The sequence below is a fragment of the Polypterus senegalus genome, chromosome 3 (genome assembly GCF_016835505.1).
Source record: "Polypterus senegalus isolate Bchr_013 chromosome 3, ASM1683550v1, whole genome shotgun sequence".
Classification (NCBI taxonomy): Eukaryota; Metazoa; Chordata; class Cladistia; order Polypteriformes; family Polypteridae; genus Polypterus; species Polypterus senegalus.
Window position 1 is genome coordinate 46,353,944 of NC_053156.1, and position 26,775 is coordinate 46,380,718.

Here is a 26,775-nt window from a genome sequence, read left to right on the forward strand (position 1 = left end):
AATTTTGAGCTACACATTAGGTCTCCGTCCAAAATTTCATTCTATCATCTGCGTAACATTGCCCACCTCCATCCATTTTTGTTCTTTAATGATGCTCAAACTCTGGTTCATTGTTTCATAATGTATCATATTGATTACTGTAATTGCCTCTCCATTGGCCTCCCTGGAAAATCTAGTCAGAAGCTACAGTACATTCAGAACTCCACAGCCAGAGTCCTCACCCACACAAAGCGTTCTGCTCACATCTCCCCTGTTCCCTCCCAATTTCACTGGTTACAGCTTCCATCAAGGATTAAATTCAAGATTCTGCTTCTCACCTTCAAAACCTACATAACCTTGCTTCTCTCTACCTCACTCAGCTCCTAGCTCCTTACACTCCTTGTCGCACTCTCAGGTCCTCGAGCAGTAATCTCCTTACTGTCCCACGCACCAGACTCTCCATTTTGGGAGACAGGTCCTTTGGTGCTATAGCCCCTCAACTCTGGAACTCTCTTCCTCAGTCTCTCCGAGATTGCTCCTCTTTCTGCACTTTTAACTGAAAACTTTCCTCTTTTACAAACTTTTGTCATCCGTGAAGTTTTTTTCTTTTTTTTTTTACTCTTTATGTAAATCAACCCTGGGTTTCTGAAAGGCGCTCAATAAATGTAACATTATTATTATTATTATTATTAAGGGAGGGTGAGACAGACTCTAGACTATAGGAGTCGGGTGGAGAACATTGTTTATTGGTGCAGAAGGAACTGTCTGCAACTTACCATCAGCAAAACCAAGGAACTGGTTATTGACTTTCACCGCAGCAAAAAGTCACTATGTCCAGCCACTATTCAGAGAGTGTATGCAGAGGTGGTACACTCCTACATGAACTTGGGGGTCTACATCAATTACAGGTTGGACTGGTCTTGTAACGCAGAATATCTTATATAAGAAAGGGTAGAGCAGGCTCTTTTTCTTAGGAGACTTTAACATAGATAATGAAATCCATCAAATCGTCCACAACCTAGTGAAGGCCAATGTGATTTCCTATACTGTTGTGTGCTGAGCTGGTAACATCACTTCAAGAGAGGTCCACCAAATCAACAAGCTAATTTAAGGGGCGGACTTAGTTATATGATGAACTATGGACCTTCAGGAGGTCATAGCAAAGGAGACAATTAAAACAAAACTGAATGTCATTATGAACAATGCTGCACATCCTCTCTGTGACACACTAACACTGAGGACTTTGTGTTAGGAAGCACAACAAGGTCTCCTTTATACCAATGGCAGTATGTTTGTATTACGACTCACTGTGATTGTAACTGCCAAGTCAGAAGTTTTCTTTTTTTTAATTTTCTTCCTTTTTAGACATTCTGGTGTGTGTGTCTATCTATATATCTGTGTATCTGCATTTCTAATCGTAATCTTTGATCCTGTAACACTGGTTTGCTCAGTATCCTTAAAATGGAGCATAAAAAGCATTGGTGAGGTGGCATTCTGAATTTGTGTACCAAAAATAGGAAAAGTTGGGCCAGTGCGGCTGAACACTTCAAAAGTTGCTAAAAATACATCTCTTTAATCCGGTTTTTATATAAGAAATTATTAGCATTGCTAGAATTCCAGCATAGTGAGACAAACTGTTTCATCCATCCATCCATCCATTATCCAACCCGGTATATCCTAACTACAGGGTCACAGGGGTCCTCTGGAGCCAATCCCAGCCAACACAAGGCGCAAGGCAGAAAACAAACCCTGGGCAGGGTGCCAGCCCACCGCAGGGCACACACCCACACACCAAGCACACACTAGAGACAATTTAGGATCGCCAATGCACCTACCCTGCATGTCTTTGGACTGTGACAAACTGTTTCTTTTCATTAAATGTAATTCTATTTGCTCTTTTATAGGCAGGTCACCAATCATGACTTATATTGTACAGTAACTGTATTTTCTTTTTCTTCCAGTACTCGGTGGTGCTGCTGTATGCCACTAAACCTTTGGAACCAGGCCATCAGCAAGCCCCAAACCCCAACATGAACACATCAGCACAGTCCCAGGTTTAAATAATGGAAGGTGTATTACAAAATACTTCCAAAAGTACAAACACAAACACAGGTTTTCTCTATATATCCTTCCACAATACTCTCTTCTCACCACCACACTGCCCTCCCTCTGATCGATTGTTGCTTCACATCCTCCCAACTTCAACTCCCCCGGGTAAGGAAGTGCAGTCCCTTTTATTAAGGACTGGGAATACTTCTGGTGCCGGGGCTACTGCCCAATGAAAGTACGTCTGGGTCATACAGAAGTCCCACTTATTAGGGAGCGCATCTCCTTGAAGCACCCCCTTGCAGCACCCACAGACCCCAAGAGGGCCGTGTTGCCGGACTACACTTCCCAGCATGCCCTACTGGTTCTGTACTGGGCACCAATATTTAGGGCCACTGCCATCTAGCATCCTGGGGGAATAAAGAGTCCTCAGAGACATCTTCTGGTGGGCTATCCATCCATCTACTCAGGTCATCTCTTCCAGGTCTGGCCCCTTCCTCTCAATGCCCATCTGCCTGCTTGGAGCCTCCCATTCGGGTAGTGAACCCATGTGGCATTTACAGTATGCTGCAGCCTCCTGCAATGCTGGAAAGAAGGAGAGAGCTCCACAAATGCATCCTGTTAACCGGGACATATTCATGGACTATGGAATGCCCAGGGCAGCAAGGTGGTCTTTTGGCCCTGAAACCCCCACGTGTGTATTTCCTCTGACATCTTGCCAGCTGGAGTTCTTATATTCTTGTCCTTTCTGGCAGTCTCACCATAAAATGTATTATTAAGCTGGACACTTTTGTTTTCTACTGTTATAAATAACTGTTCTTTAGTTTTAAACTTTTTTTTTGTGTAACTCTGTTCAGCCACTATTATTGTAAAGAACTTTGAGTTATTTACATGAACGAAAATGTGCTACATAAATTAATGTTGTTCTTGGTATTTCATTCTAGACTTTGCTACCATGATAAGGCACCAGCTCCTCCTGATCTGACGTGGATAAACAGATCCCCATCATATCTGTAAGGCTCTGTCACTGTTTGTTTTCAGATCAAATTGGGAAACCTGATATCATAACGAGTTCACTCTGCACTTGCAGCTACTCGTTCAGCCGGTCCTACAACTCTTGATTGATTCAACTGTGTAGTTAACTTGTGCAATTTGTAGTCTAGTCTTATATGTGGGATAGAGGATTATGGGGTGCCTTCCTCCTCCATCCTCCGACCCTGGACAATCACTCAACCTGCTAGTGCTAAAACGTAAAAAAAATGAATGTAAATAGGGAATAGAAAACGCTGTACAAATCATTGTTATCTGTGATGTTAATTTTTACTTCAAAGCATCTCTATACAGTGCTATATTATTATTTTGTCAAGTGATTCATTTAGCCGCTGTAAATTGAATTGTGATTATTTCCTAATGCGTTTTCCGAGGTTGGTATCTTTGGTAGGCGTGTTTCAAAGTTTGATTTTGAAGACGAGTGTCAGAAGATCCGAGTTTTTTCTTGGATAGCACGGAATCCTAGTATTTTGAGGCGCAGGTGCTTACGAAAATATACCTTTGAACAGTTACTCTTTCATGAAACCCATGCCTGGGTTTTGCACGTAAGCAGAGCTCCTAATATCACCCGATAGGCGCTTATACGGTTTTAAAAATAGTAGGTCCGTTTAATAAGTGGCTCCTCAACTGAGATGAAACCAAGGAGGAGGCCACGCAACCCAGGCATGATTGTAAAATGTTGTTGCAATGATATGCTAGGCTCACTTTCAGGTCGCTCCCGTAAATGGGCGGGCCATCATTACATTCTTATGACTCTTTGGTGGCGCTCAAATGATTGACATTTTCTTTAACAAACCGTGGTGTACGTCTCGTGCAGCCAATCAACTTTGTCGAGCTCAGCCAATGAATTGCTTCGTCCAACATTTTTGAATCTTTATACGTTATTTGAAGTTGTACTACAGTGAGGCACTCGGCGTAGCAGGCTCTTTAATTTTTTATTTTTTTCACTTGGTGAAGTCTGATCTGATTTTATTTTCCAGGTAAGCCTGTTTTAATATGCGTATTACACATGTATTTCTAGGTAACGTTCTTTGCTTTATTTCATTGTTTTTACGATATGCAGATGCTGTAGATTTTTTAAGCCATATCGACTGCGGCGCTGTCAATAAATTCAGTGAAATCGGGCATAAATTGTGTCTTAAATTGCTTGGAAAAATAAAAGTTACCGGACGTCTGCCTTTCTCATTGCAAACGAGATGAAATTGCTAATCTTAAAACGGAAGGTAACCGTGCGATTCTTTTAAGGAAAGGTTAACAAAATGCTCGTTATATTCACACTTTGTATTTACTCGCATCTCTCTTTAAAATATATTAACTGCATTTGTTTTTTTAACCAGTTCTGATTCCCCAAATGTTCTTATTGCAGCATTGTGAAAGCCAGGCTGCGAAAAAGCTTTTGGTTTTAAACTTCACTTCCTTTTGATGTAACTTTTTATTTCAAGCTGGAATTTGTGATTTGATTATATTTTCGGTATAAAACTTGTAATACAACTTAAATCTGTGAAGAAGTTTTATAAGTTATGTTGGTGCGCGGCTGCTTTTAACTTGGTTTGTAACTTTGGTTCCAGAGATGTATTCTAAAGAAAACGTTGATCCGTCCGCCTCCAGCGGCTCCGCACAAAAGGTAAAGTGCTTCCAATTATTTTTAATCGTGCGATGTTTAGCTTTTTATTAGTAAACCAGGCTTGTGCATGTTTTGGCTGTGCAAAAAAAAAATTTAATACAATTAATTTGGCAGCTTTTATATTATCAGTTTGGATCTTTTTTTAAAAAATCTGATAGTGGATATATGAGGTAAATTGGGGATATAACTGTGATGTTAATGCACATTTGACATATGAAGACCTGTTTTTATATAGTGCCATTTCTAGTCATCCGTACTGTGAAGTGCTTAAAATGTTTGAAGGCGCACTTAATAATACATTATTTTATTTATGTAGCGCCTTTCTCATGCTCAAGACGCTTAAACGATGCAAACAAGGCACCGGTTTGTTCTGTCTTGTGCACTGATAGTATTCTTAACAGACAAATTCGAGGTCTTTCAACAGGTCAAATCTAAACCATCAACTGTTCTGCTCCGACTCCTTAAGTCCTAGAGGTCTGCAGTACTTTATATCTGGTATTTTAATAGTTAGATTTGCTCTCCTGTGTGTTTTAATTTATTGCTTTCTTCAGTTTATTGACTTCTGTCTGTGGCACTGTGGGTAACTTCACTGAGAGTCAGCGCTTTGAATCTTCCCTTATGGTGTGAACGTGTGCTGACTACTGTATATCTGCTTGGTACTTTTGGTTCATTCTGAACTTGAGTGTGCCTGAGGGTCCCATCCAGGTCTGGTTCCCCCAGGTTGTTTGATAGCTGATGTTGGGAATAAATGCCTACTCTCTGCAGTCCTGTCATACATCCTTGTTGTTTTCTGTATTCTAATTTAGCTTATGAGTGAACTAAATTGTGAGCTTATAAAATGTTTGAATTGTGTTAAGGAAGAGCTTTCCATTGAAAATCCAAAAAGTCTTTGCTTGATCTTGTATATTACCTTGTGCTTCATTGTGAGTAGTAAGAAGGAGTTGACAAATTAGGAAGTACTGAGTGTACCCATGGAGGCCACTTGCTATCCACATTTTCTTTGAGTTTCACCTAATGTTTCTTTGGCTGCTTCACATTTCATTTTCTATGCTATTTGCCATCTTGTCTCTTTTTCCTGTGCAGGGCAGCTGCCCTTTTTTCCACTTACCACCATCCCTGTTTCCCTGTGTAGTTACAGTCTCTGCACAATTACTCAAGCGCTGCTGATTTTGCTTTAAGTTGTAGCAGCGGGCTTGTGTGTATGTGAGAGCTAACAAGCCATTAGCTCTCACCTGGCAGTACAATACATTTAATTCATCTACAAGGAGCAAGGGATATGGGTGTTTGGACCTAACCAAGAGAAGAGAGGCTTGTGTATCTGATGTTGTGGATTGTAATACACACAACAGAATTTTTGGATGGGTTCAGGGCAGCGATTGCAGCTAAACTCCCTCTAGCCATAAGGCCTTCATAGAGGCACCAACTTTGTCCGGCGTGATTCTTTGAAATTGTGAAACTGTGCTGGAAAGCTGTTATGGAGTTGTCTGATTTGACATAACATGATGGGTTGTGTGATATAACGTGCTCGGGCAATTTCAAATTTGACATCCTCCCCAATTAGAAGTTGTGATGTGACATCAGTTTACTCCTTACTATAGTACTGAACTTATTTACTTTGTGTGATATTAAATACCAGCCTGTTTTACATGGACATCCATCAATTATCTAACCCTCTGATCCAGTTCAGTGTTGTCAGGAATTGCTACCTATAAAGCCAGTCCTGGAGCAGAATGCCAGACAGCAGCCTGTCAAATGGTACACAGAACTACATTAATTGTTTATACACGTCTGCAGGAGGAGCACCGATAGTTTGTGTGTGAGAAACGCACAAATTAGCCTAATATAGACTTGGTGATTTTATTTTATTTCTTTTTTTTAATAGCAGACCATGAAATTTAAACCTCTGGTAATATTTTCATTTATATTTACCATTTATTTAGCTGGAGTATGATTGATGTGTAGATTCTAATTTAAATCCTATCTTAATATTTTGTCATTTTCTAAATTACAGCATATGTAAAATGTGTTGTAAGAAATTAGGCTGTGCACTTAATGCAGTTTCGATATTTTGAATGACTTCATATACAGTGTCAACTACTGGACTCATTTTCCTTAAAGATTTCCCAAAGTGAAAGTGTATGAGTATGATTAATTGATTTATTAAATCTAAGCAAAAAAAGAGAGAGCCTTGTGACTAGAACAGTTTTTATAATGTAACCTGCTATACTCCTTTACGGTAAACTGTAGGTGAATCTGATTTAGAAATCAAGATGACTACAGTATTTTGAATGTAGTAACAAAAGACACTGGGTGGTTCACCCAGCAGCAATGGTTACAAGGTGGAATCCAAGTCTGGACAAGGGTGGCAGTCCATTGCAGTGCATCCCCACAGGTTCATTCAAATTGGTTTGATGTAGAATCTCCAATCAGCCCAACTGGTGTATCTTAGGGATGTGTGGGGACTTGGGAGAGAAGAGTGCTGTACTTGGAGTATACACAAAAACTCCACACAGGCAGTCGCAGAGTCGAAAATCAAACTTGGGACTCTGAAGCTCTTGAGGGAACTGTATTAACTCTGTGCAATTGTGCTGCCGAAACTTTAAATAAATCTACTGTTCATTCCCTGAAGGTTCACTGCAGATGTTGGGTAGCAGTTAATGTGAAACTCTTGTTTTTGCAGAGCAGCCAGTCTTCATGGGGAAAAAAAACATGGTCTGAGTGTCACTATGTCATCTTCCTCTTTCTTCTTGCTTTTTGCATCACAGTAGGCCGTAAAGCTTTAAGCCATTGGCAGCATGTTTGAGAGAGACCACAGTGTTAAGTTTTCTCAAAATAGGTTGAGTGAGCAGAACCTGAATAGTAATGGACCAGTGTGGAATTGCAGTTAAGTCTGTAATGTTGGATGGGCACACAAAATAGCATTGACAAGAAGCACTTAGCTTGACAGGTCGGCCATACATACTTCAATTTTCAGAGCCCCTTTAATTCAGTGCGCTTATATATAATATGGTTATTTTCACTTGGTGATTCCTCTGGGATTTACTTACATTTCTGATCCCCACAATTCTGGGCAAGGTGACAGGATTGCTGTTTATCCACAGGTTTGATTACAAAGTTAACTTATAGGTGGGCTAATTGCTGGGATGAATAATAACCAGAATTCATCAACTTGTTCACTAGATCTAACTTCTGCAAAGCATACCTTCCTTCACTTTTTAGTGCTATTATTATTTTCTGTATCTGGTATTTCCAGGTTCTCAAAGTTTCAAATTTCCAATCTTCCTTTTCTAGCTAAAATTTAATATGTGGCGCAAGGACGTCATCTTTTTGAACAGTTTCAATTGGGTTTCCATGCTAAACATAGTACTGAAACAGCACCTGTGAAAATTAAAAATGACTTTATTATGCTGCTGATGGTGCTATTCTTATTCTCCTTGATCTAAATTCTGATTTCACATTTTCCTACTAGACAGTCTTTAGGAATTACAGACCTTGCATATTTGTTTCCAGTTTATTTTAAAAAAATTAGCACATTCCTCTTATTACTCATGGTGTTCCACAGGGGTTAGTATTCTGTCCTTTACTTCTCACTGTGTCTTCTTGCTCTGTAGTCGGTTGTGCATCGCTATGAAGTCAGCTTTTGTGTTGCAGATGATACTCCGCTATACTGTTACACCTTTATGAAACCTTCTGAAGCACTCCCTTCCTAAGTTGTTGTCCTTATGATCTTAAAACTTCGATGACATGCCACCTTAAACTCGACAGTGAAAAATCTAAAATTCTCCTTCGACTGGAAAATCACTCTAGTAGTTTAAGTATCTGTACTGATACTTTGTACCCAGGCTAACAGTTAGGTGTTCTGTTTCCTTTTAAATCTAATGCTAGTTCTTTACTTTGGATTTCTTATCTTTGGAACATTTCTTGATTACATTTCTCCTTATATTATGTTTCAATTGAAATATTGATTCATGCATACATCAAAATTAGATTACTTTAATGCCATTTTGTTTTAAATTACCTGCCATGCTACCAAACAGGCTTTCATTCATTCAGAATGCACTATCACATTTACTTGAAATCTGTGATCATATTTCACATGTTCTCTACAGTAATAAGTAATTAAAAACAAAGAAGAATCACAAAGCATGTTGAAGAAAAAAAAAATCACCAAGTCCAGATTCCAAGTGTTCTAGTCAAAGTTCATTAATACAGGTCAGGATGTGGAATTGCCCAGTGATTAAAAATATTGCTAAATTTGTAAATTTGGTGCAAAGGGGAAAAAGAACACCGGGGCTTCAGTATCATATTGGTTGTGATTACAGAAACACTAGTCAAATTTTAAAGTGTCACTGCCCAGGTGTTAAAGAGTGCAAGCTGATGAGTAAATCTTTTTAAGCTTTATACAACTTCAAGTTCATCGTGTTGCAACTATATGCAATTTGGGTGATTTTTGCCAGCTGCCGCTTCTGATCTTTTTTTTTTTTTCTTTTTCTTTCTTCTAGTTTATAGCCCCTTATTCAGTCAATGGACCACAGCGGCTTCCGAGAAATCCACCTTCTGGAAACAGTGGGAGAACACTTTCTGAATCTTGTAAGCAGAATTATAAAACTATTGTCAGATGTTGCTTCTAATATATTTAAAAGATTAATATAAAAGTATAACGTACCCCTCGTATGATATATAATAATTGAAGATAACTTTAAGAGGATTTTCATTTTGGGAGCAATTGCTGCCTTTTAGAGATGGTTCTGTTTTGGCTGTAGTCTCAGCTACTGATACATAAAGGGTCAGTAGTGACAATCAGTCCACAAGAGCTTAGAAACTTTAGTGAGATTGTCATCAATAATTGAAAAGGATTTAATTGTCAAATTCCTCATAAATATTACTATTGCATAATAAAGTCTATAAAAAATAGACTGGTAAATTTTATGTTTCATTTGTTAACTCTTTTTCTATGCAGGGGCAAATCAGAAGATTTAGAATCAGTCATGAAGTTTATATTTCATACTATTATATACATAATCCATATTGGCACTTTTTTTGTACAGTACATTCTAAATAGATTTTTAAGAGATCCTTGTACACGAGTAAGTGTGAAAAACCTGGAATTTTACTACTTATAAACATAACCTTGAATAATTCATGACTATGTGGTAAAGAATTCTTTTCACTCTGACTGGAAGAGACTGATGTTCATAAATCTGTGTTTTAATACCTTCCTTGAATGTTCTTTCAAATCAACATCAAAACGGTACACCACATAGACTTACACAGCTGAAATGCATGCTTAGTGCATAAAAAAGGCCCATCAACAGTTGCATCTCTTACAAAAGACCTTGACACTGCCTGTGGAAGCAATATCAGCGCAAGAATTGTCGAGAGCTTCAGCAAACAGGTTTTCATTGCCAAGCAGTGCAGCTCTACTCCAATCCAAAATCACTATGTGTATGCCAAGCCACAGGATTCTGCCAGATAATGAAGCTTGATTCATCACTCCAGAGAACATGTTGTTGTCTGATGGCTAAATCTGCGTTTGGCGAATGCCAGGAGAACGCTACCTTCTGGGCTGTATAATGCCTACTGTAAAGTTTAGTGGCGGATAGAGAATAGCCTGGTGCTTTTTTTTCTTTACACCCCCAATGTTTGGGGTAGGCCACTTGGTTCCATTGATTGGTACTGTTAATGCTACAACATTCAGTCATTTTAGACAATTGTGCTTCCATGTTTGTGGGCAACAGTTTTTGAGGAAGACACTTTTCTGCTTCAGCATGACTGCCCCGTGTGCAAAGTCGGATGCATAAAGATATGGTGTTGACAAGTTTTGTGTGGAGGAACTCAAGTGCCCTTCACAGAGCCCTGATCTCAAACCTACTGAGCACCTTTGGGATAAATTGGAATGCTAATTGAAAACCAGGTGGTGGTGTCCAATATCTGTATTCAAGCTCACAACTGCTTTTTGGAGAAATGGGCACAATTGGTGCAATTTTGTGGAAAGCTTTCCCAGAAGAGTGGGGGTGGAGGCAACTCCTTTTTTCTAATTGGATGTCCAACACGCTCCTAAGTGTGATAGACAGGTTAACACAGACTTGGCTATTTAGTGTATGTTTATGAGTGATACTGTATAAGTATGACTGAATAGTGGTCTTAAAAAAGTCTTATTACTCTCCGATAATCGGATGAAGAGCTTCTGTCAACAACTAGTATACAGTATTAATTAGTTTTAGTTGCTTTCCCAGGTATTACAGCAGAATTTTGCTCACCAAAGCAAGCAAATACAAACCCATATAATGCATACTGCAGATCTTTCAACGTATCTTAAGAAAATTATAATAAGCAACTTGTATGTGAGATTCTTAATGGTTTTATACTTACTGAGCATATAATGTACAGTATTCTACCTCCACATCCAAAATTGCATGCTAAAGTAAGGATAGCGATCTGTTCAAGGAGACACTGATATCCAGACCAATGGAACTTCTAGCTTCAAGCGAATATTTTTTTTGCAGGTTAATCCATGCTTCTGGCTGTATCGTGAGCTATGTATGGAGTTCACATGCTGGCAAACTTTGTGTATGGCTTATTTGGAAATAACCATTTGTATGCAGATATCACTGTTTAGTCATGACAGTGATGCCTAAAAAAAGAAACTCCACACATTTTGGAATGATTTGCTTTCTGTTTCACAGCACCACTTAAAACTTTGATGTAATCTAACTATGAGATGACCACAAGTAAGAAGTATTGTGTGTTAGCTTCCTTGTTGTCTTAATAGGTTGTAGGTATTTGTGGTAAATGGGCCACTTTGCATGTTAGCTAGGACTGGTAAGTTATCATAGATGTGATCTGTTATTTTGTAGCTTGCTATGTCTTGTGTAGGGCAGATTTAATAACCTTCTATTTCATGTTTGAAATGTATTCACGGAATCTCCATCTACTGCTTAATTTTAAAATTAGAATTCTTTGATATTTCTGTGTCCATAAAATTTGTTTCTCTTTGCAGGTGTCATCAGTAGCTCCATGTCAAACAGGTGAGACCTCTAAATGGATGAACCCACCATAGTTTTAAATATTTGCTGTGCTTTTGTCCTTTTTGGTTTTCTTTAAATTTAGCAATGTGCTCGTATGACATATTTAAGGAAATATAATTGGAATACAATCAGAATGACTTGCTTTTGGTAAACTTTGGAGTTTCACCCATGGAAGTAACATACTTGAACCAGTAAATTATCTTTACTTGCTCAGTCCACCCCTCCCAATGAGTCTGCTTGTAACTCTGAAGTTTCCTAACCTTCCAGTCCTCCATTTGTTTTTGTATGTGTGTGTGTGGACAAAAGTATTGGGGAGCCTGACCATTATACCAACAGGGACTTTAATGAAATTGCATTCAAATACATGGACTTTATTATGGATTTGGTTCCCCCTTTTTGCAGGTATAGCAGATTCTACTCTTCTTGGAAGGCTTTCCACAAGTTTTTGGAGTGTTTTCTTTGGGAACTTATGCCCATTCTGTAGAGCATTTATTAGTTCAGGCACTGTTGTTGGATGAGAAGCCCTGGCTTGCAATCTCTGTTCCAGTTCATCCCAAAGGTGTTTGATGGGGTTGAGGTCAGGGCTTTGTGCAGTTCAGTTAAGTTCTTCCACACCAAACTCATCCTACAATCTCTTTATGGACCATGCTTTGTGCAATGGGGCACAGTCATGCTGGAACAAAAAAGGGCCTTCCCCAAACTGTTTCCACCAAATTGGTAGCATAGCGTTGTCCAAAATGTCTTGATATGTTGAAGCATTAAGATTGCCCTTCACTTAGAAATAAGGGGTATAGCCCAAACCCTGGAAAGGAGCCCGACAACATTATCCCTCCTCATCAGGCTAAACAGCTGGCACAGTGCAGTCAGGCAAGTAAAGTTCTCCTGGCATCTGCCAAACCCAGACTAGCCCATCTGACTGCCAAACAGAAGTGTGATCCGTCACTCCATACATGTTTCCACTGCTCCTCCATCCAGTGGCTGTGTGCTTTACACCACACCACGCTTGGTGGTGGATTTGATGTGAGGCTTGCATATGGCTGTTCAGCATTGGAAAGTCATTCCATTTAGTTTTTGTAACTACATTAGTGCCAGTGGAAGTTTGGAAGTCTTCAGCTATGGAATCAGCAGAGCATTGGTGACTTTTACGCACCATGCACCACAACAGTCATTAACCCCACTCTGTGACTTTTTGGTGGTCTTCCGCTTTGTGGCCGAGTTTGTTGCTGTTCCTAAACGCTTCCATTTTCCAATAATACCACTTACAGTTGACCATAGAATATCCAGCAAGAATTAAATTTTACAAACTCTTATTGTAAAGGTGGCATCCTATGGCAGTACCACGTTTTGAAGTTGCTGAGCTGTTCAGAAAAACCCATTTTGTTTCGCAAGTGTTTGTAAATTTAGATCGCATGGCTCAGTGCTTGATTTTATACACATTAGAACAATCTAGACAAGACCAGGCCATTCAGCCCAACAAAGCTTGCCAGTCCTATCCTTTTAATTCTTCTAAAACATCAAGTCGAGTTTTGAAAGTCCCTAAAATCTTACTGTCTACCATGCTAATTGGTATTTTATTCCATTTGTGTAAAGAAGAACTTCCTAATGGTTGTGTGAAATTTCCCCTTAAGTTTCCAACTGTGTTCTTGATGACCTCATTTTACAATAACATTCTCGATCCACTGGACTAATTCCCTTCACCTGTGACAAGGGTCTGATCGAAAAAACCTGAATACAGCAATTGAGAGGTGTGTCACAATAATTTTGTTCATGCGGTTTGTGTGTGTTTGTATGTCAGTCATTTCCTAACCCACTATATCCTAACACTGGGTCACGGGGGTCGGTCTGATGGAGCCAATCCCAGCCAGCACAGGGCGCAAGGCAGGAACAATCCCCGGGCAGGGCACACACCAAGCACACATTAGGAATACTTGAGAATCACCAGTGCACCTAACCTGCATGTCTTTGGACTGTGGGAGGAAACCCACGCAGACACGGGGAGAACATGAAAACTCCACACAGGGAGGACCCGGGATGCAAACCCAGGTCTCCTTACTGCGAGGCAGCAGCGCTTCCACCGTGCCACCCCATGTTTGTGTCTGTTTATATATAAAATAAAAGTGTGTGTGCATAGTTGTTCGTTATAAGGTATCCATGGGTATATTGCAACACAGTCAAAATTCTGTATCTATACAGTCAAAAATATATATAAAAATGTATGCATGTTAAATTGGTTATATCAAGGAGAGTATCGTTGTTCTCAATTAAGATGAGGGAAAAAAATGATAGATGTGTTCTACAATAAAGGGTTTTGATGAAAAATGTGCATGACAGGAAAATGTAGCACAATTTCCCTAATCTGTCTGTCTGTCTGTCTGTGTGTGTGTGTGTGTGTGTGTCAAATTTAGTGTTCAGGCATTATTAGTCTTTAAACCCTAAAGCTGCCATTTTTAACCTTGAGTAAGTCTTTTAAACTGAGCTCCCAATTTTTTTTAAATTGTAACATAGCCATATACTTGTGGAGCACATTGGAATGATGTTTACTACAAAGAAAGGTGCTGTTTAAATAAGCACCTTTACAGAAAAAACTGTAGAAATATTTTTCTCCTTGTAACATTTGGCCGGCTAGCTAGCAAAGAAGCCAACTGGACTGAATATATCAAAATGCCATCTATTTTAGCCAAAAGATAAGAGTTTAGAAGTTAAACTGAAACAGATGCCAACTGCTCAAAGGCAAGAGAGAGGTCAAAAGTAAATTTTGGAGCAACTGTGTGTTGTTGAAACAGGATTTGCTAAACCTAACAAGAATGTAATAATCAATCATCTAATGTGGTCTCTTTTTGAGTGCTTGTTGAGTGTCAGACCTGCCAACCAGAAACTATATGGCCAACTAATTAAGATGAATAAAGAATAATATGATTGAAAGACAAATTGTAAGTTATGTATATTTGAAAGTCAAAATTGTTTCATATAACAGACATGTTGAAATTGCTGGTCAGCGTCTCTTTTGTACAAGAGCCCATGTAGTATTTGATGTCGCAACCACATGCTCTAACAAACACTTTTCTAGTATATTATTTAAAATGTGGCAGTATTTTGAATGGTTTTGATATGTTTGTATGTTTTTCTATATTTCAGCTAGTTACCAGACAATACCTCAACAATAATTTGTAAAAGATTTTTCATGTTTTTACAACATTCAGCAGAGTCTTTCTTTATAGTTTTGCTTTTCCAGTTCTAGATTAAATTTTTTTTTTTTTTTTGTCTTTATTCCAGGATTGAAAGGCCAAGGTTTACCATTAATGATTTTGATATTGGCCGACCATTGGGCAAAGGGAAATTTGGAAATGTATATTTGGCCAGGGACAAGGAAATGAATTTTATTGTGGCTCTAAAGGTGCTCTTCAAGTCACAGATTGAAAAGGAGGGAGTCGAACATCAGCTGCGCAGAGAGATTGAAATTCAGTCACATCTCCGGTAAATGTCTCCTGTTAATGGCCATATTGTTCTTGTATCATCTTTTTGAGAGACACCTTTAGCTCAAAATTTAGTGTCTTGGGTGTGTGTTATAAGAAATGTTTGTTAGGTCATTACTTAAAATTAGAGCTACAGGTCGAGTATCCCTAATCTGGAAGTTCTGCCACCTGTTGCTCATAATTAATAAATCTATTAATAATATTAGCAAAAGTGAACAACATATATGGAGCATCCAAACCAATTCATTCTGAGTTGGGGTCTGCTCGCAATTGAAGCACTGTGTTTTAGCTTTGTGGTGCTCATGAGTGATAGAGTTTTGGGTAGTGGGACCAGGTTACGTTGCCCCATTAAGTCAGGACAATCGCTGATGCCGTGGAGGGATAGGTGATTTTGCTCCTGTGAATTGCCATGAAACTAGGACATTAGGACCCCATTAAGAAATGCAAGGCGGGACAGATGCTCCTAGCAGTGTCGGGGGGCGAAACAATAACGATTGCACAGCATTTCATAAGTGCACCCATTTAAAAAAAATAATAAAGTACGCCACAAGTGGACAATTGTACACCAGGGTCTAGTTTAACAAACTCTGCTTGGATTTGTGTGAAAATATGCGTGTGCATATTTCTATGAAATGTGACCTTTTTTAAGCCATGATCATCTTGTAAATGTGGTTGTATGAACACACTTCAAACCTCATTAATATCGCAAAGGACCTGTGTGTTAATGGAATATTACTGCTTATTGTTAACAAAGGCAGCTTCATTCACACTAAAGTGCACGTAATGCAATAGGAGTGTAGTGCAGTGCTTTGATTATGTTAGGAATACTGGACGCTGCTGCAAATATCATTTTATGTTGGTGAAAACATGATGTTTATGCATGTACACCCACGCTATATGAAAACTGGATGTGGCGCCTCATCTGATGGAGTGAAGCTTGGCTGAAAGAGTCCTGAACTCTTGGCCAGTTCCCTGAGAAATGACAACAGGAAGCTGGTAAAAAAAAAAAAATAGACCAAAAGAAATCCATTGGTGGTTTAATGAAAAAGGCAACCACACTAGAGAAATCCTTTTCATGGTTTAATACAGTACATTTATCATAATAGGGTGCATTATAATAATTGCAGAGTAATATGAATTATTATACATATGAGCTGCATTTCCCTATTTACTCATTTGTGTCCCCAAGAAATCCCATTCTGTACATGCAAATACTCTGAAATGCTTCTGGTCCCAGGAATTTCAGTTTAGAGATACGCCACCTGTATCATTGTCAATAGTTTGTGGGGTTGTGTGGGTGTTTTTGTGTCTTTTACTGTCTATTATCTCGAGAAATGAATTACTTACTGTAAATGTTCTAAAGAGGCCTCTTGCATTGTTATCTTGTTTTATACACCACAAAACTTGCTTAACTTGCCTGACAACACTGTTAAAACTGGGTAGTGTCCACCTAGTAAGATGCAAGTTAAATTACATTTCAGTTTTTCTTTCTTTTCTTATTTGAATGCATTTGTCACTTTGCTTTATGAAATTTAATGTACTTGTGGAATACTACCTCGGATAACAACATGCAACATGGCCACAGCTAAACCTTCTGGGGTCTTTTTAAAATTTCACATCAAAATGGTTCTCCTTGCATATACTGTTAATATGAATCTAAATGTAATATAGGAAAACTGATGCTTGAAGCACCAAAACAAAAACGTCGCTTCTATATTTTTTAAATGCATTTGAATTTGTGACATTAGGTCTGTTTATTCAAAGGTTGGATTATTGACATGCATTTCAAAAGTCTAAATTATATAATTTTAATTTTTGAAGTTTTATATGCAACTTTTATCAGTGTAATAAGTTTCCCATCCACTCTGTGCCCCCCGTGTGGCTTATGAATCCCCCATCCTTGGTTTGAATCTTCTGTTTAGTGTTCATTTCTATGGATTTTACATATTCAACCTCAACCTTTCTTCCGTTTCAGTGAGGTGTCCTCTGGGTACTTGATATCCCAAAAATCTGTGTGTTTCGTTATTTGGTGTATCGAAATAGGCTCTGCATTGATTTGGTTTGTACACGAGTGAGCCCTGTGATGGACTGGCCTTCTGTCTATATCCTGCCAGGATGAGTTACATCCCATAAGCGATCCTGATTTAGATTAAGTGGGTTAGAGAGAATCCTGTTAGATTTACATTTTCTTTATTCTTGCAATTCTCTAAAACAAACTTCAGTAGCACACAGCAATTAACAATTCTTATACCAGAAAATTTCTTTTTTTTTTTTTTTTTTTTGTAGGTGTTCAATTAGCGACAAAGATATTTTTTTCCTAAATAAAACCACAATTCTAAGTAATGAGGAGGATAAATGTCATCTTGAGCTGTTGCTTAGGAACGCACCTGATAAACTAGAAATGTATGAGTAGGTTTGACTAAGGAGTGTACTTTGCAACTTTGTGTGTGCTTTCTGTCTGTCTTCGTATCTACATTAACTCCATAACCCTCCAAAATCAATTTAATCCAATTTGCAGTTGCAGACGGGCCAGTGTCTGTCCCAGCAGCACTGGATGCAAGGCAGAAAACAACCCTGGACAGGGAAAAAGTCTGTCTTGGTTCTCTTTCACACTGGGTAGGAAATTTTTAAAATCTGTAGCTGACCTAATATATGTAGTCTTCAGTGATGTGTGAGAGAAGAACACAAGGAGAACATACAAACATTTGCAAGATTGGTTATGAAATTCACACCCGGGATGCTGGAATCTATCACATGGCAGTGCTAAACTCCAAACACAACATACACTATGTAATAGTTTTACAAATATTCATGATGTTAAAAATGAGATTACAGTGTAGATAACAGTAGGATTATGCCTCCCGACTATTCATTAAAGTTAAGCTTAAAAGTATGTATTTATAATTATGACCTCTTAGAAAAGACTTTCTTCAGTCTCTGAGGTCTCATTTTCTACCGTGGTATGGCCTTCAGTTTTGAAGTTGTCTTTTCAAATATGTGAAACGTCCACTCATTTCACTTGATAAATGACTATAGTGCAATGGTGTCCAACTCCAGTCCTAGGGGTCCACAATCTCTGCAGGCTTTCCTTCCTTCCTTCCTTCCTGACTATTTTCTGCTGTAAATTGGCTTTGCCCCTTATTTCATTTGCATTGTTTTAAAACCCAGCCCTCTGAATTGCTTTTTGTTTTCCTTAAAAGTCAGTCAGACAAAAATGAGATGTGAAGCAAGCTAATAAATGAAAAACTAAGTTTGGACCTTAAACTCCCAACTAATTAGAAGCCTAAACGTGTTATTTAAGTCCATGTCTTGTTGATGCTCTCATTTTGCTACAGCAGACTTGTCCAAAACCATTGTGTGGGTTTTTGTTTTTTATTTTATTTAAGAGCATCATCAATGTTTTGCTGACCTGAGCAGATCAATGTTACTGAGACCCTCTCCTTTATTTTCAAATACTGTATGATGGACACAGGCTAGCTGGTCATGTGTTGACTCCTTTTGTGTATCATTTTTTGGGTGCTTATAAAGAAAAAGTTGGAGTCTTGAATAGCAGGTCAGTTACAATAATGGCAAATATAATTGGCATCAGAAATTGGTCACTGATTAAGAAAGTGGTAGAATGGAAATCTGTAGCCCTCCAGTATCGAAGTGGGACACCAATGCTGTAGGAACTGGAGGCATCCTCCATTTGAAATGACTAAAAAATGACAATACCTTGTTTACCACCTTTCCTTTAACGCTGCTTAGTTACCCTAAGTTTAGCCTTTTTAAAGAAATACAGTAATCCCTCCTCGATCGCGGGGGTTGCGTTCCAGAACCCCCCGCGACAGACGAAAATCCACGAAGTAGAAACCATATGTTTGTATGGTTATTTTTATATATTTTAAGCCCTTATAAACTCTCCCACACTGTTAACATTATTAGAGCCCTCTGGACATGAAATAACACCCTTTAGTCAAAAGTTTAAACTGTGCTCCATGACAAGACAGAGATGACAGTTCTCACAATTAAAAGAATGCGAACATATCTTCCTCTTCAAAGAATGCGTGTCAGGAGCAGAGAATGTCAGAGAGAGAGAGAGCGAGAGAAAAGCGAACAGTCAAAAAATCAATACATGCTTTTGGGCTTTTACGTATGCCGAAGCACCGCGATAAAGCAGCATTTTTTAGAGGAGCGTCCGTATCCTCTAGGCAAACAGCCTCTGTGCAAGCAACCCCTCTGCTCGCATCTCCTCCATCAGGCGCAGAGAGAGAAAGAGAGAACAATCAAGAACCGCGCGGGAAGCATATCTTATATCATTGAGGAGTTTTAGTTAATATGTAATACATGCTCTGATTGGGTAGCTTCTAAGCCATCCGCCAATAGCGTCCCTTGTATGAAATCAACTGGGCAAACAAATGGAGGAAGCATGTACCATAAATTAAGACCCATTGTCCGGACAAATCCACGAACCAGCGAAAAATCCGTGATATATATTTAGATATGCTTACATTTAAAATCCGCGAAAGTTGAAGCGCGATATAGCGAGGGATTACTGTACTCCACTGAGATGTTTGTCACCACATATAGTTTGTAGTGATGTCCAAGAAGAATGTAATTGCTTTTATGAAGAATTAAAATTAAGCTTCTGATAACATTTTAGTCAGTAGCGACCAACGGCTCACTTAACTCGCATCACCTAATCCTCAGGTGAATTCAGCCAGTTGTATGCTAACAACAAACCAAAAACATGTATGTTTACTAAAATATTGCTAAATATGAAGTCCACTCTGGAAAATCTCTTATGAGCTGAAATGGAATGTGCTTGGACTCGAAGTGAAACTAAACCACCACACACAATTTCATTTGTCACATCTTAACTTTTATTCACAATTGTTTTCTGGCAGTGCTTTACTTAACATTAGCCATCAAAGTTTGTGTTAGAATACAAGTTAATGTCAATCATTTAGGAGATTTTTTTTTTTATTGATTTTTTTGGTTAGAATTTTAAAAACTGTCATGGCTTTAATATGTATGAAATATTTCTCAATGGGGTAAAGGATTGTGTGCAAAGAACAGGGTTTTTATACATTAAGTGCCCGTTTATAAGTGTACATTCAACAGTGTAAATAGGGATGTAAACCATAGCATTATTTATTTAAAAAGACAGCTTCAGTGTTTAAGTTTTGCTCATACAGAGAGGCACTACTGTACTTCCTTGTCCCCCTGTGTAACCTTGCCACTAAATTGTTGCAGTGTTACAAATTTTATTTTTAACTCTCTCTTGGTGCCACCTTTTACAGTACCACTTACTCAAACTGCTTTCGGTTAGAAACTGTATTGTACGGCAGTCACGTAAGCAACTTTTAAATGTCGGCTTTCAAAAACTGTCAACGCCTTTTCCTGAGTTTGTTTTATATAATGGGCACTTATTCAAGATTTGTGCGTTTTTTATAGATTGTTTTGATAAATCACTTGTGTGGATGTTTTTTGGTGAATACCAAGAGCACATTTTTGCAAAGGTTTTGACTCACTACAGTAAGTGCTGTTTCGTTCTCCTGACAGGCACCCAAACATCCTACGCCTCTACAATTACTTCCATGATAGGAAGCGTGTCTTTCTAATTCTGGAGTATGCCCCACGTGGAGAGCTTTACAAAGAACTTCAACGTTGTGGCCGTTTTAATGAACAGCGAAGTGCGACGGTAAGCAGCAGGCTAATCAACTTTTTGAAGCTACTTTTTGGTTTTGGTCATACTAATGTTCATCTTGGTGTTTTGTTTTGTTTTGTATGTAGTATATGGAGGAGCTGTCAGATGCTTTGCAGTACTGCCATGCCAACAAAGTGATTCACCGAGATATCAAGCCAGAAAATCTGCTCTTAGGGTTTAGAGGAGAGCTCAAAATTGCAGATTTTGGCTGGTCTGTTCATGCTCCATCTCTCAGGTAAACATGTTTGGTTTTATATAAAAATGAAAATGGTGAAACCTAGTACGAGTTTTGTCTTGTACTGACACAAACCTCTGTTAAACCGTGTGAGAAAAAAGATTCTATAGATTAATTTTCAATGCAGTTCCATAACTTGTAGTGTTTGAGGCATGGCATATGATTACCAGTCTACTGCGTCCACCTGACTTCTTTCATGGCTGCTACACTGCCTCACCTACCTGTTTCATTGAGGAGCTGTTCCCCTAATTTAAGACATTCCTTGGTATGGCACAGTAGTACGGTGTTGGCATGGCTTCCAAGAGATGGTTGCACGTTCCCATGCTTGCACATTAACCCCATGTTGGATTGCTCTTAAATATTTCCTTTGCCAACTAAATGTCAAGAAAATGCCAGTTAGGTGGAATAGATATTCTAATCTGGCCTGGTCTAACTGGGTATTGGAGTGTGTGTGTGTGCGCCCCTTGATGGGCTGGCATCCTGTCCAATGTTTTTTTTTTTTACACCCCACCCCCTGGAAAAGATACTTTGGTGTTCCCATAACCCAGTACTGGATTAAGATCATTTGGGGAAAAGCTTTAAAGAACTGTTTTTCTTGTTATGAGCTTTCACAATGTTGGCAGTGAGCACATTTCTGTAAGTTACTGCCCCGTCTTCAAACATGAGTACACAGTCAAACGTAGTCGCTACCTTATTAATTTCATCACATTTTACTGTTGCAATTACATGCAAAAATCAAATTAATAACCTATTTGGCATAAGCTTTGCAGTTTATTTAGCTGATAATATAGTAGAACCTTATTTTACATGAGCATACTCTTTGGATTTGTCACCGTTCACGAGAAATGGAAACATTTCCCCTAAAGTACATTGAAGTTGCTATTAACAATACCCATTAATATGTGCAAATTGTATTTTCATCAGTAACTTTAAATCCAAATGTAAATCAATAGGTTTATTGTATATGTTGCTGTATTTAATTCTCCCCGTCCAGGGAAATTAGGCTACAGCGATCTTATTTAACACCAAGAGCTAAAATTTTTGAACAGAGCTGTTTCACAAAAAACTTTGATGCTTTCCTTGTTTGCACCAAGAGTATGGGATGAGTCCATGTCGCATGCACTTGTGCTCGTTGAGATGAATCTGAGAGTACTGAAGGCATTTTTCTTCTTGCTACCGCATGTGTAGAAGGCCACATAGTAAAATCCACAGCGTCCAATTAACCCTTCAAGTGTGTAATAAATAACAGTAGTTCCACTTTTTTTTTTGTATACACATTTTTTAGGGGTTACTGTGCCACTGAATTAATTTAACATTGACAGTCTTACTGTGAAAGCAAAATGAATGTACAAGAAACCCAGCACGAAACTATTTTAATGTTTGCATTTTTTCAGTGTACACTAGAATAGTCCGTGTCAGACACAGTTATGGATTCTATAAGCATGCACTCATTTTACCATTCATTTACTTAACTAAGATACTTGTATCTTTTAAGGGGTAATAAAATGTACTCCAGGTAAACTGTTTGGCTTTACAGATCTTTAAACTGCTCTCACCATTGATGACCAAATCGGACATCTCATGAGAGAAATGAATGAAACATCCATCCATCCATTTTCTAACCCGCTGAATCCAAACACAGGGTCACGGGGGTCTGCTGGAGCCAATCCCAGCCAACACAGGGCACAAGGCAGGAACCAATCCTGGGCAGGGTGCCATCCCACCGCAGGACACACACAAACACACCCACACACCAAGCACACACTAGGGCCAATTTAGAATCGCCAATCCACCTAACCTGCATGTCTTTGGATTGTGGGAGGAAACCGGAGCACCCGGAGGAAACCCACGCAGACACGGGAAGAACATGCAAACTCCACGCAGGGAGGACAATGAATGAAACAAATTGTAGTTAGTTGCTCTTCTATCATTTACCTCCTTTTTGTTATTTATTTTTTTGATTCAAAGCTATAATTCTTTTTCATTCATACTTGAATATTTCTGAATCTTTCCAAAGTAGATTTTCTTAGGGGCTGCCAAAACCCACTATGTGACTTTGAAATTCTTTTGTAAAACGTATTCATAGCCCTTTGTAAGGACCTGTGCCTTGTTAATGCTGACTGTATGGTGTGGACTTAGTGGTAGCTACCATAATGGTTGTGTGTGAAATTGTCTGGTTTCTTTTTAACGTTTCATGCGAGGGTTTACATGTCTCCCACAAAGTTGGTGCGTTCTGAAATTATGTCTAGTTTAGCATTATTTGAAAAAGTCAGCAGGCACTTAACTCCCCTGCTGTGAGCTTTAAAGCAGACATACAGATGACAATGCAATATCTACTCCTAAAGATTACTTTTAGGTAAGCAGTCTTAACTGTTTCTACCAGCATATTACACTAATTGAAATAAACTATTCTTTGCATTTTTTTTTTGTCTTTTTGGCCCAACATCGTGTTTATAAAATGCTCACAAAATCCTGATTCAGTGTACCCTTGTAAATGTCGGCAAACATTAAAACCTCATGCCACAACATGTGCAGTTATTGATAACAATTATTAAATTGTTTGTGACACTTTCTTCACATGTTAGGCGCAAGACAATGTGTGGAACGTTGGATTATCTCCCTCCAGAGATGATTGAAGGAAAATCTCATAACGAGAAGGTGGACCTGTGGTGTATCGGTGTGCTGTGCTACGAGTTTCTGGTGGGGAACCCGCCTTTTGAAACTGCGTCCTACTCCGAGACCTACAAAAGAATCACAAAGGTGAGAAGGCTTACTGTTGTTGGATTAACCCAATGAAGACCAAGTTTAGGTAGCCAAATATTGAGACAAAGTATACTCGGCAAAAAAAGAAACGTCCTCTTACTTTCAACTGTTTTTACTTTCAGTAAACTTAATGTGTAAATATTTGTATGAACAGTAAAAGAGTCAACACCATAAGACATAAACTAAAAATGTTTCACAATGTGTCCCTGAATGAAGGGAGGCTCAAAATCAGAAGTACCAGTCAGTATCTGGTGTGGCCACCAGCTGCTTGAAGTACTGCAGTGCATCTCCTCCTCATGGACTGGACCAGATTTGTCAGTTCTTGCTGTGAGATGTTACCCCACTCTTCCACCAAGGCACCTGCAAGTTCCTGGACATTTCTGGGGGGAATGGCCCTAGCCCTCACCCTGCGATCCAACAGGTCCCAGACGTGCTCAATTCCTTCGACGATAAACACGAATCCGTCCATCACCCCTGGTGAGACAAAACCGTAACTCATCAGTGAAGAGCACTTTTTGCCACTCCTGTCTGGTCCAGCGAAGGTGGGTTTGTGCCCATAGGCGGCGTTGTTGCTGGTGATTCCTGCCTTACAACAGGCCTACAAGCCCTCAGTCCAGCCTCTCTCAGCCTATTGCGGACAGTCTGAGCACTGATGGAGGGATTGTGTGTTCCTGGTGTGACTCAGGCAGTAGTTGTGGCCATCCTGTACCTGTCACGCAGGTGTGATATTCGGATGTACCGATCCTGTGCAGGTGTTGTTACACGTGGTCTTCCACTGCGAGGATGATCAGCTGTCCTTCCTGTCTCCCTGTTGCGCTGTCTTAGGCGTCTCACAGTGCGGACATGGCAATTTATTGCCCTAGCCACATCCGCAGTCCTCATGCCTCCCTGCAGCATGCCTAATGCACGTTCACGCAGATGAGCAGGGACCCTGGGCATCTTTCTTTGGGTGTTTTTCACAGTCGGTAGACAAGTCTCTTTAGTGTCCTGTGTTTTTAGAACTGCGACCTTAAATGCCTTCTTTCTGTAAGCTGTTAAGGTCTTAACGACCATTCCACAGGTGCATGTTAATTAATTGATTATGGTTAATTGAACATGCATGGAAAACATTGTTTAAACTCTTTACAATGAAGATCTGTAAAGTTATTTGGATTTTTAAAACATTATTGTTGAAATGCACAGTCCTGAAAAAGGGACGTTTCTTTCTTTTTTTGTTGAGTATATTTGCAAACCAGCTTTCAGAGTATGTATGCATGTAACAGATGTTTAGCACGGTGACAGTCTCCAACATTGTCCTGTTCTTGCACAATTTCATTTTTTCACTTACCTAGTAGGCATGAGTCTTCTAGTTTCAAGAAATCCTTTGTAATGCAGACCTCTTAAAGATTTTTCAAAAATCCATTTTCAAATAGGAATGCCCTTGTTCCTGTCTGCTCATCTTTCTCCAAGTTATGGTTTCTAGTTTTGGAATTGTTTTGTTCGTGGTTTTTTTTTTTTTATTCCCATTTAGAGCCTCACGGTATGTTAACTACATGCTTTATTTGCATGTGCAGAGCAGTATGGACATGTCACCACTGCTTTTAATTTCAAAATCTGTGTGGGTGCCTCAACCCTGGGGACCAATTAGCAGGATTCCTTTGATGGATGATTCTTTAAAGCCTTCATATTGTAGCAGTTCAAGGTGTGTAGCCAGGCTGTCTCACAAAAGGTTTGTCAGAGGTCAGCAGAAATTAAAGAAAGATTCTCTGTTCTGCTTGCTCACAATAGTCCTGTCCTATCTCATAACTTGTCATTACTTCCATGGATGAGAACCACCGAAAAATGAGCAGTATTATGGTCTATTCTACTTCCAACAGTGAAGAGCATTTAAAAAAAAAAATTCTGCTACTTTTTCCCCATTTTACATCACATGTTTGCAAAGATGTAGGAATTTTTTAAGGGATGTTGGCATGTACAGTTGCTAATGTCCGCTAAGATGCGAGTGGTTTTGTGTGTTGGTGTTTGTATGTGGTGTTTGTTTGGATAGGATGCCAACACAAATGTGCTTTTACTTTGGGAAAACCTGTAAGGTGCATTAAGTCATTGTTGCCCTGTTTTTGTTTCCAGGTTGATTTAAAATTTCCCAGCATTGTCTCACCTGGGGCACAAGACCTCATCTCTAAACTCCTTCGCCATGAGCCTGCAATGAGACTGTCACTTCAGGGAGTCAAAGAGCACTCGTGGGTGAAAGGAAATTCACGCCGTATGTTACCTCCAGTGTACAATGCAACATAGTAAGCCCAGAGTTTAGAACGAATGAACGAACAGGAGGACCCTTTATTAGCATTTTAATTGTATTCGTGTATATATTTATATTGTATAGATGTGTGTGCATGTTTGTGATTTGTTCAATATTTTCATGTCTGAATATAATAAATGTTAATGTGCTTGCTGAGCTGTCTAGCTTCAGTCTGCTTTTCTTGGTGGAATAAAGTGCTTTTATTTCTGGTAATCTCACTTTAGTAATACCAGCATCTCGGTCGTTCTGGTTTTTATTCACACTACAGATTGTGCCAATTACTACAATATTTGGTTAGATGAAAATACTTTTTCAAACCTATGTATACTTTACATGTCGCTAAAGGGGTTTTTCTTTTATCGATCTGCTTGTCTTCCTTTTCCAAGTCCGTGTTGCCTGGCTTGATAGCATTAAGGCTGTTGCTGGGTACTTGATCTCTCACACACTGGGCCAGTTGACCTAATGCATGTATTAGATTTAAGTGGAAAACTGGGCTTTTGAATGGGGGGAGCATGCCCTAGGTTTTGTGCCGAGATTCTAACTTGTAAGGCGATATTGCTTCTTCATGCTACTCCTTTTATTTATAAGATAATTTAAGAGCTAACCCCCT

At 39.0% G+C, this 26,775-nt stretch overlaps 1 protein-coding gene across 3 annotated transcripts; it reads left to right on the forward strand.

Annotated features, from left to right (window-relative positions):
• Positions 1-1,811: 1,811 nt before the first annotated feature.
• On the forward strand, positions 1,812-26,345 carry aurkb (aurora kinase B). 3 transcript variants are annotated; one of them, XM_039747110.1, is made up of 10 exons: positions 1,812-2,033; positions 2,970-3,038; positions 4,644-4,699; positions 9,202-9,289; positions 11,700-11,727; positions 15,001-15,201; positions 20,745-20,883; positions 20,976-21,124; positions 23,710-23,884; positions 25,994-26,345. In XM_039747110.1, the coding sequence occupies exons 3-10, from the start codon at positions 4,646-4,648 to the stop codon at positions 26,159-26,161; spliced, it is 1,002 nt and encodes a 333-aa protein (XP_039603044.1). In that variant the 5' UTR covers positions 1,812-2,033; positions 2,970-3,038; positions 4,644-4,645; the 3' UTR covers positions 26,162-26,345. The 3 variants fall into 3 exon arrangements, with proteins under 3 accessions (XP_039603044.1, XP_039603043.1, XP_039603042.1); XM_039747109.1 differs by lacking the exon at positions 1,812-2,033 and having other exon boundaries at positions 2,873-3,038; XM_039747108.1 differs by lacking the exons at positions 1,812-2,033; positions 2,970-3,038 and adding an exon at positions 3,932-4,055.
• Positions 26,346-26,775: the final 430 nt, after the last annotated feature.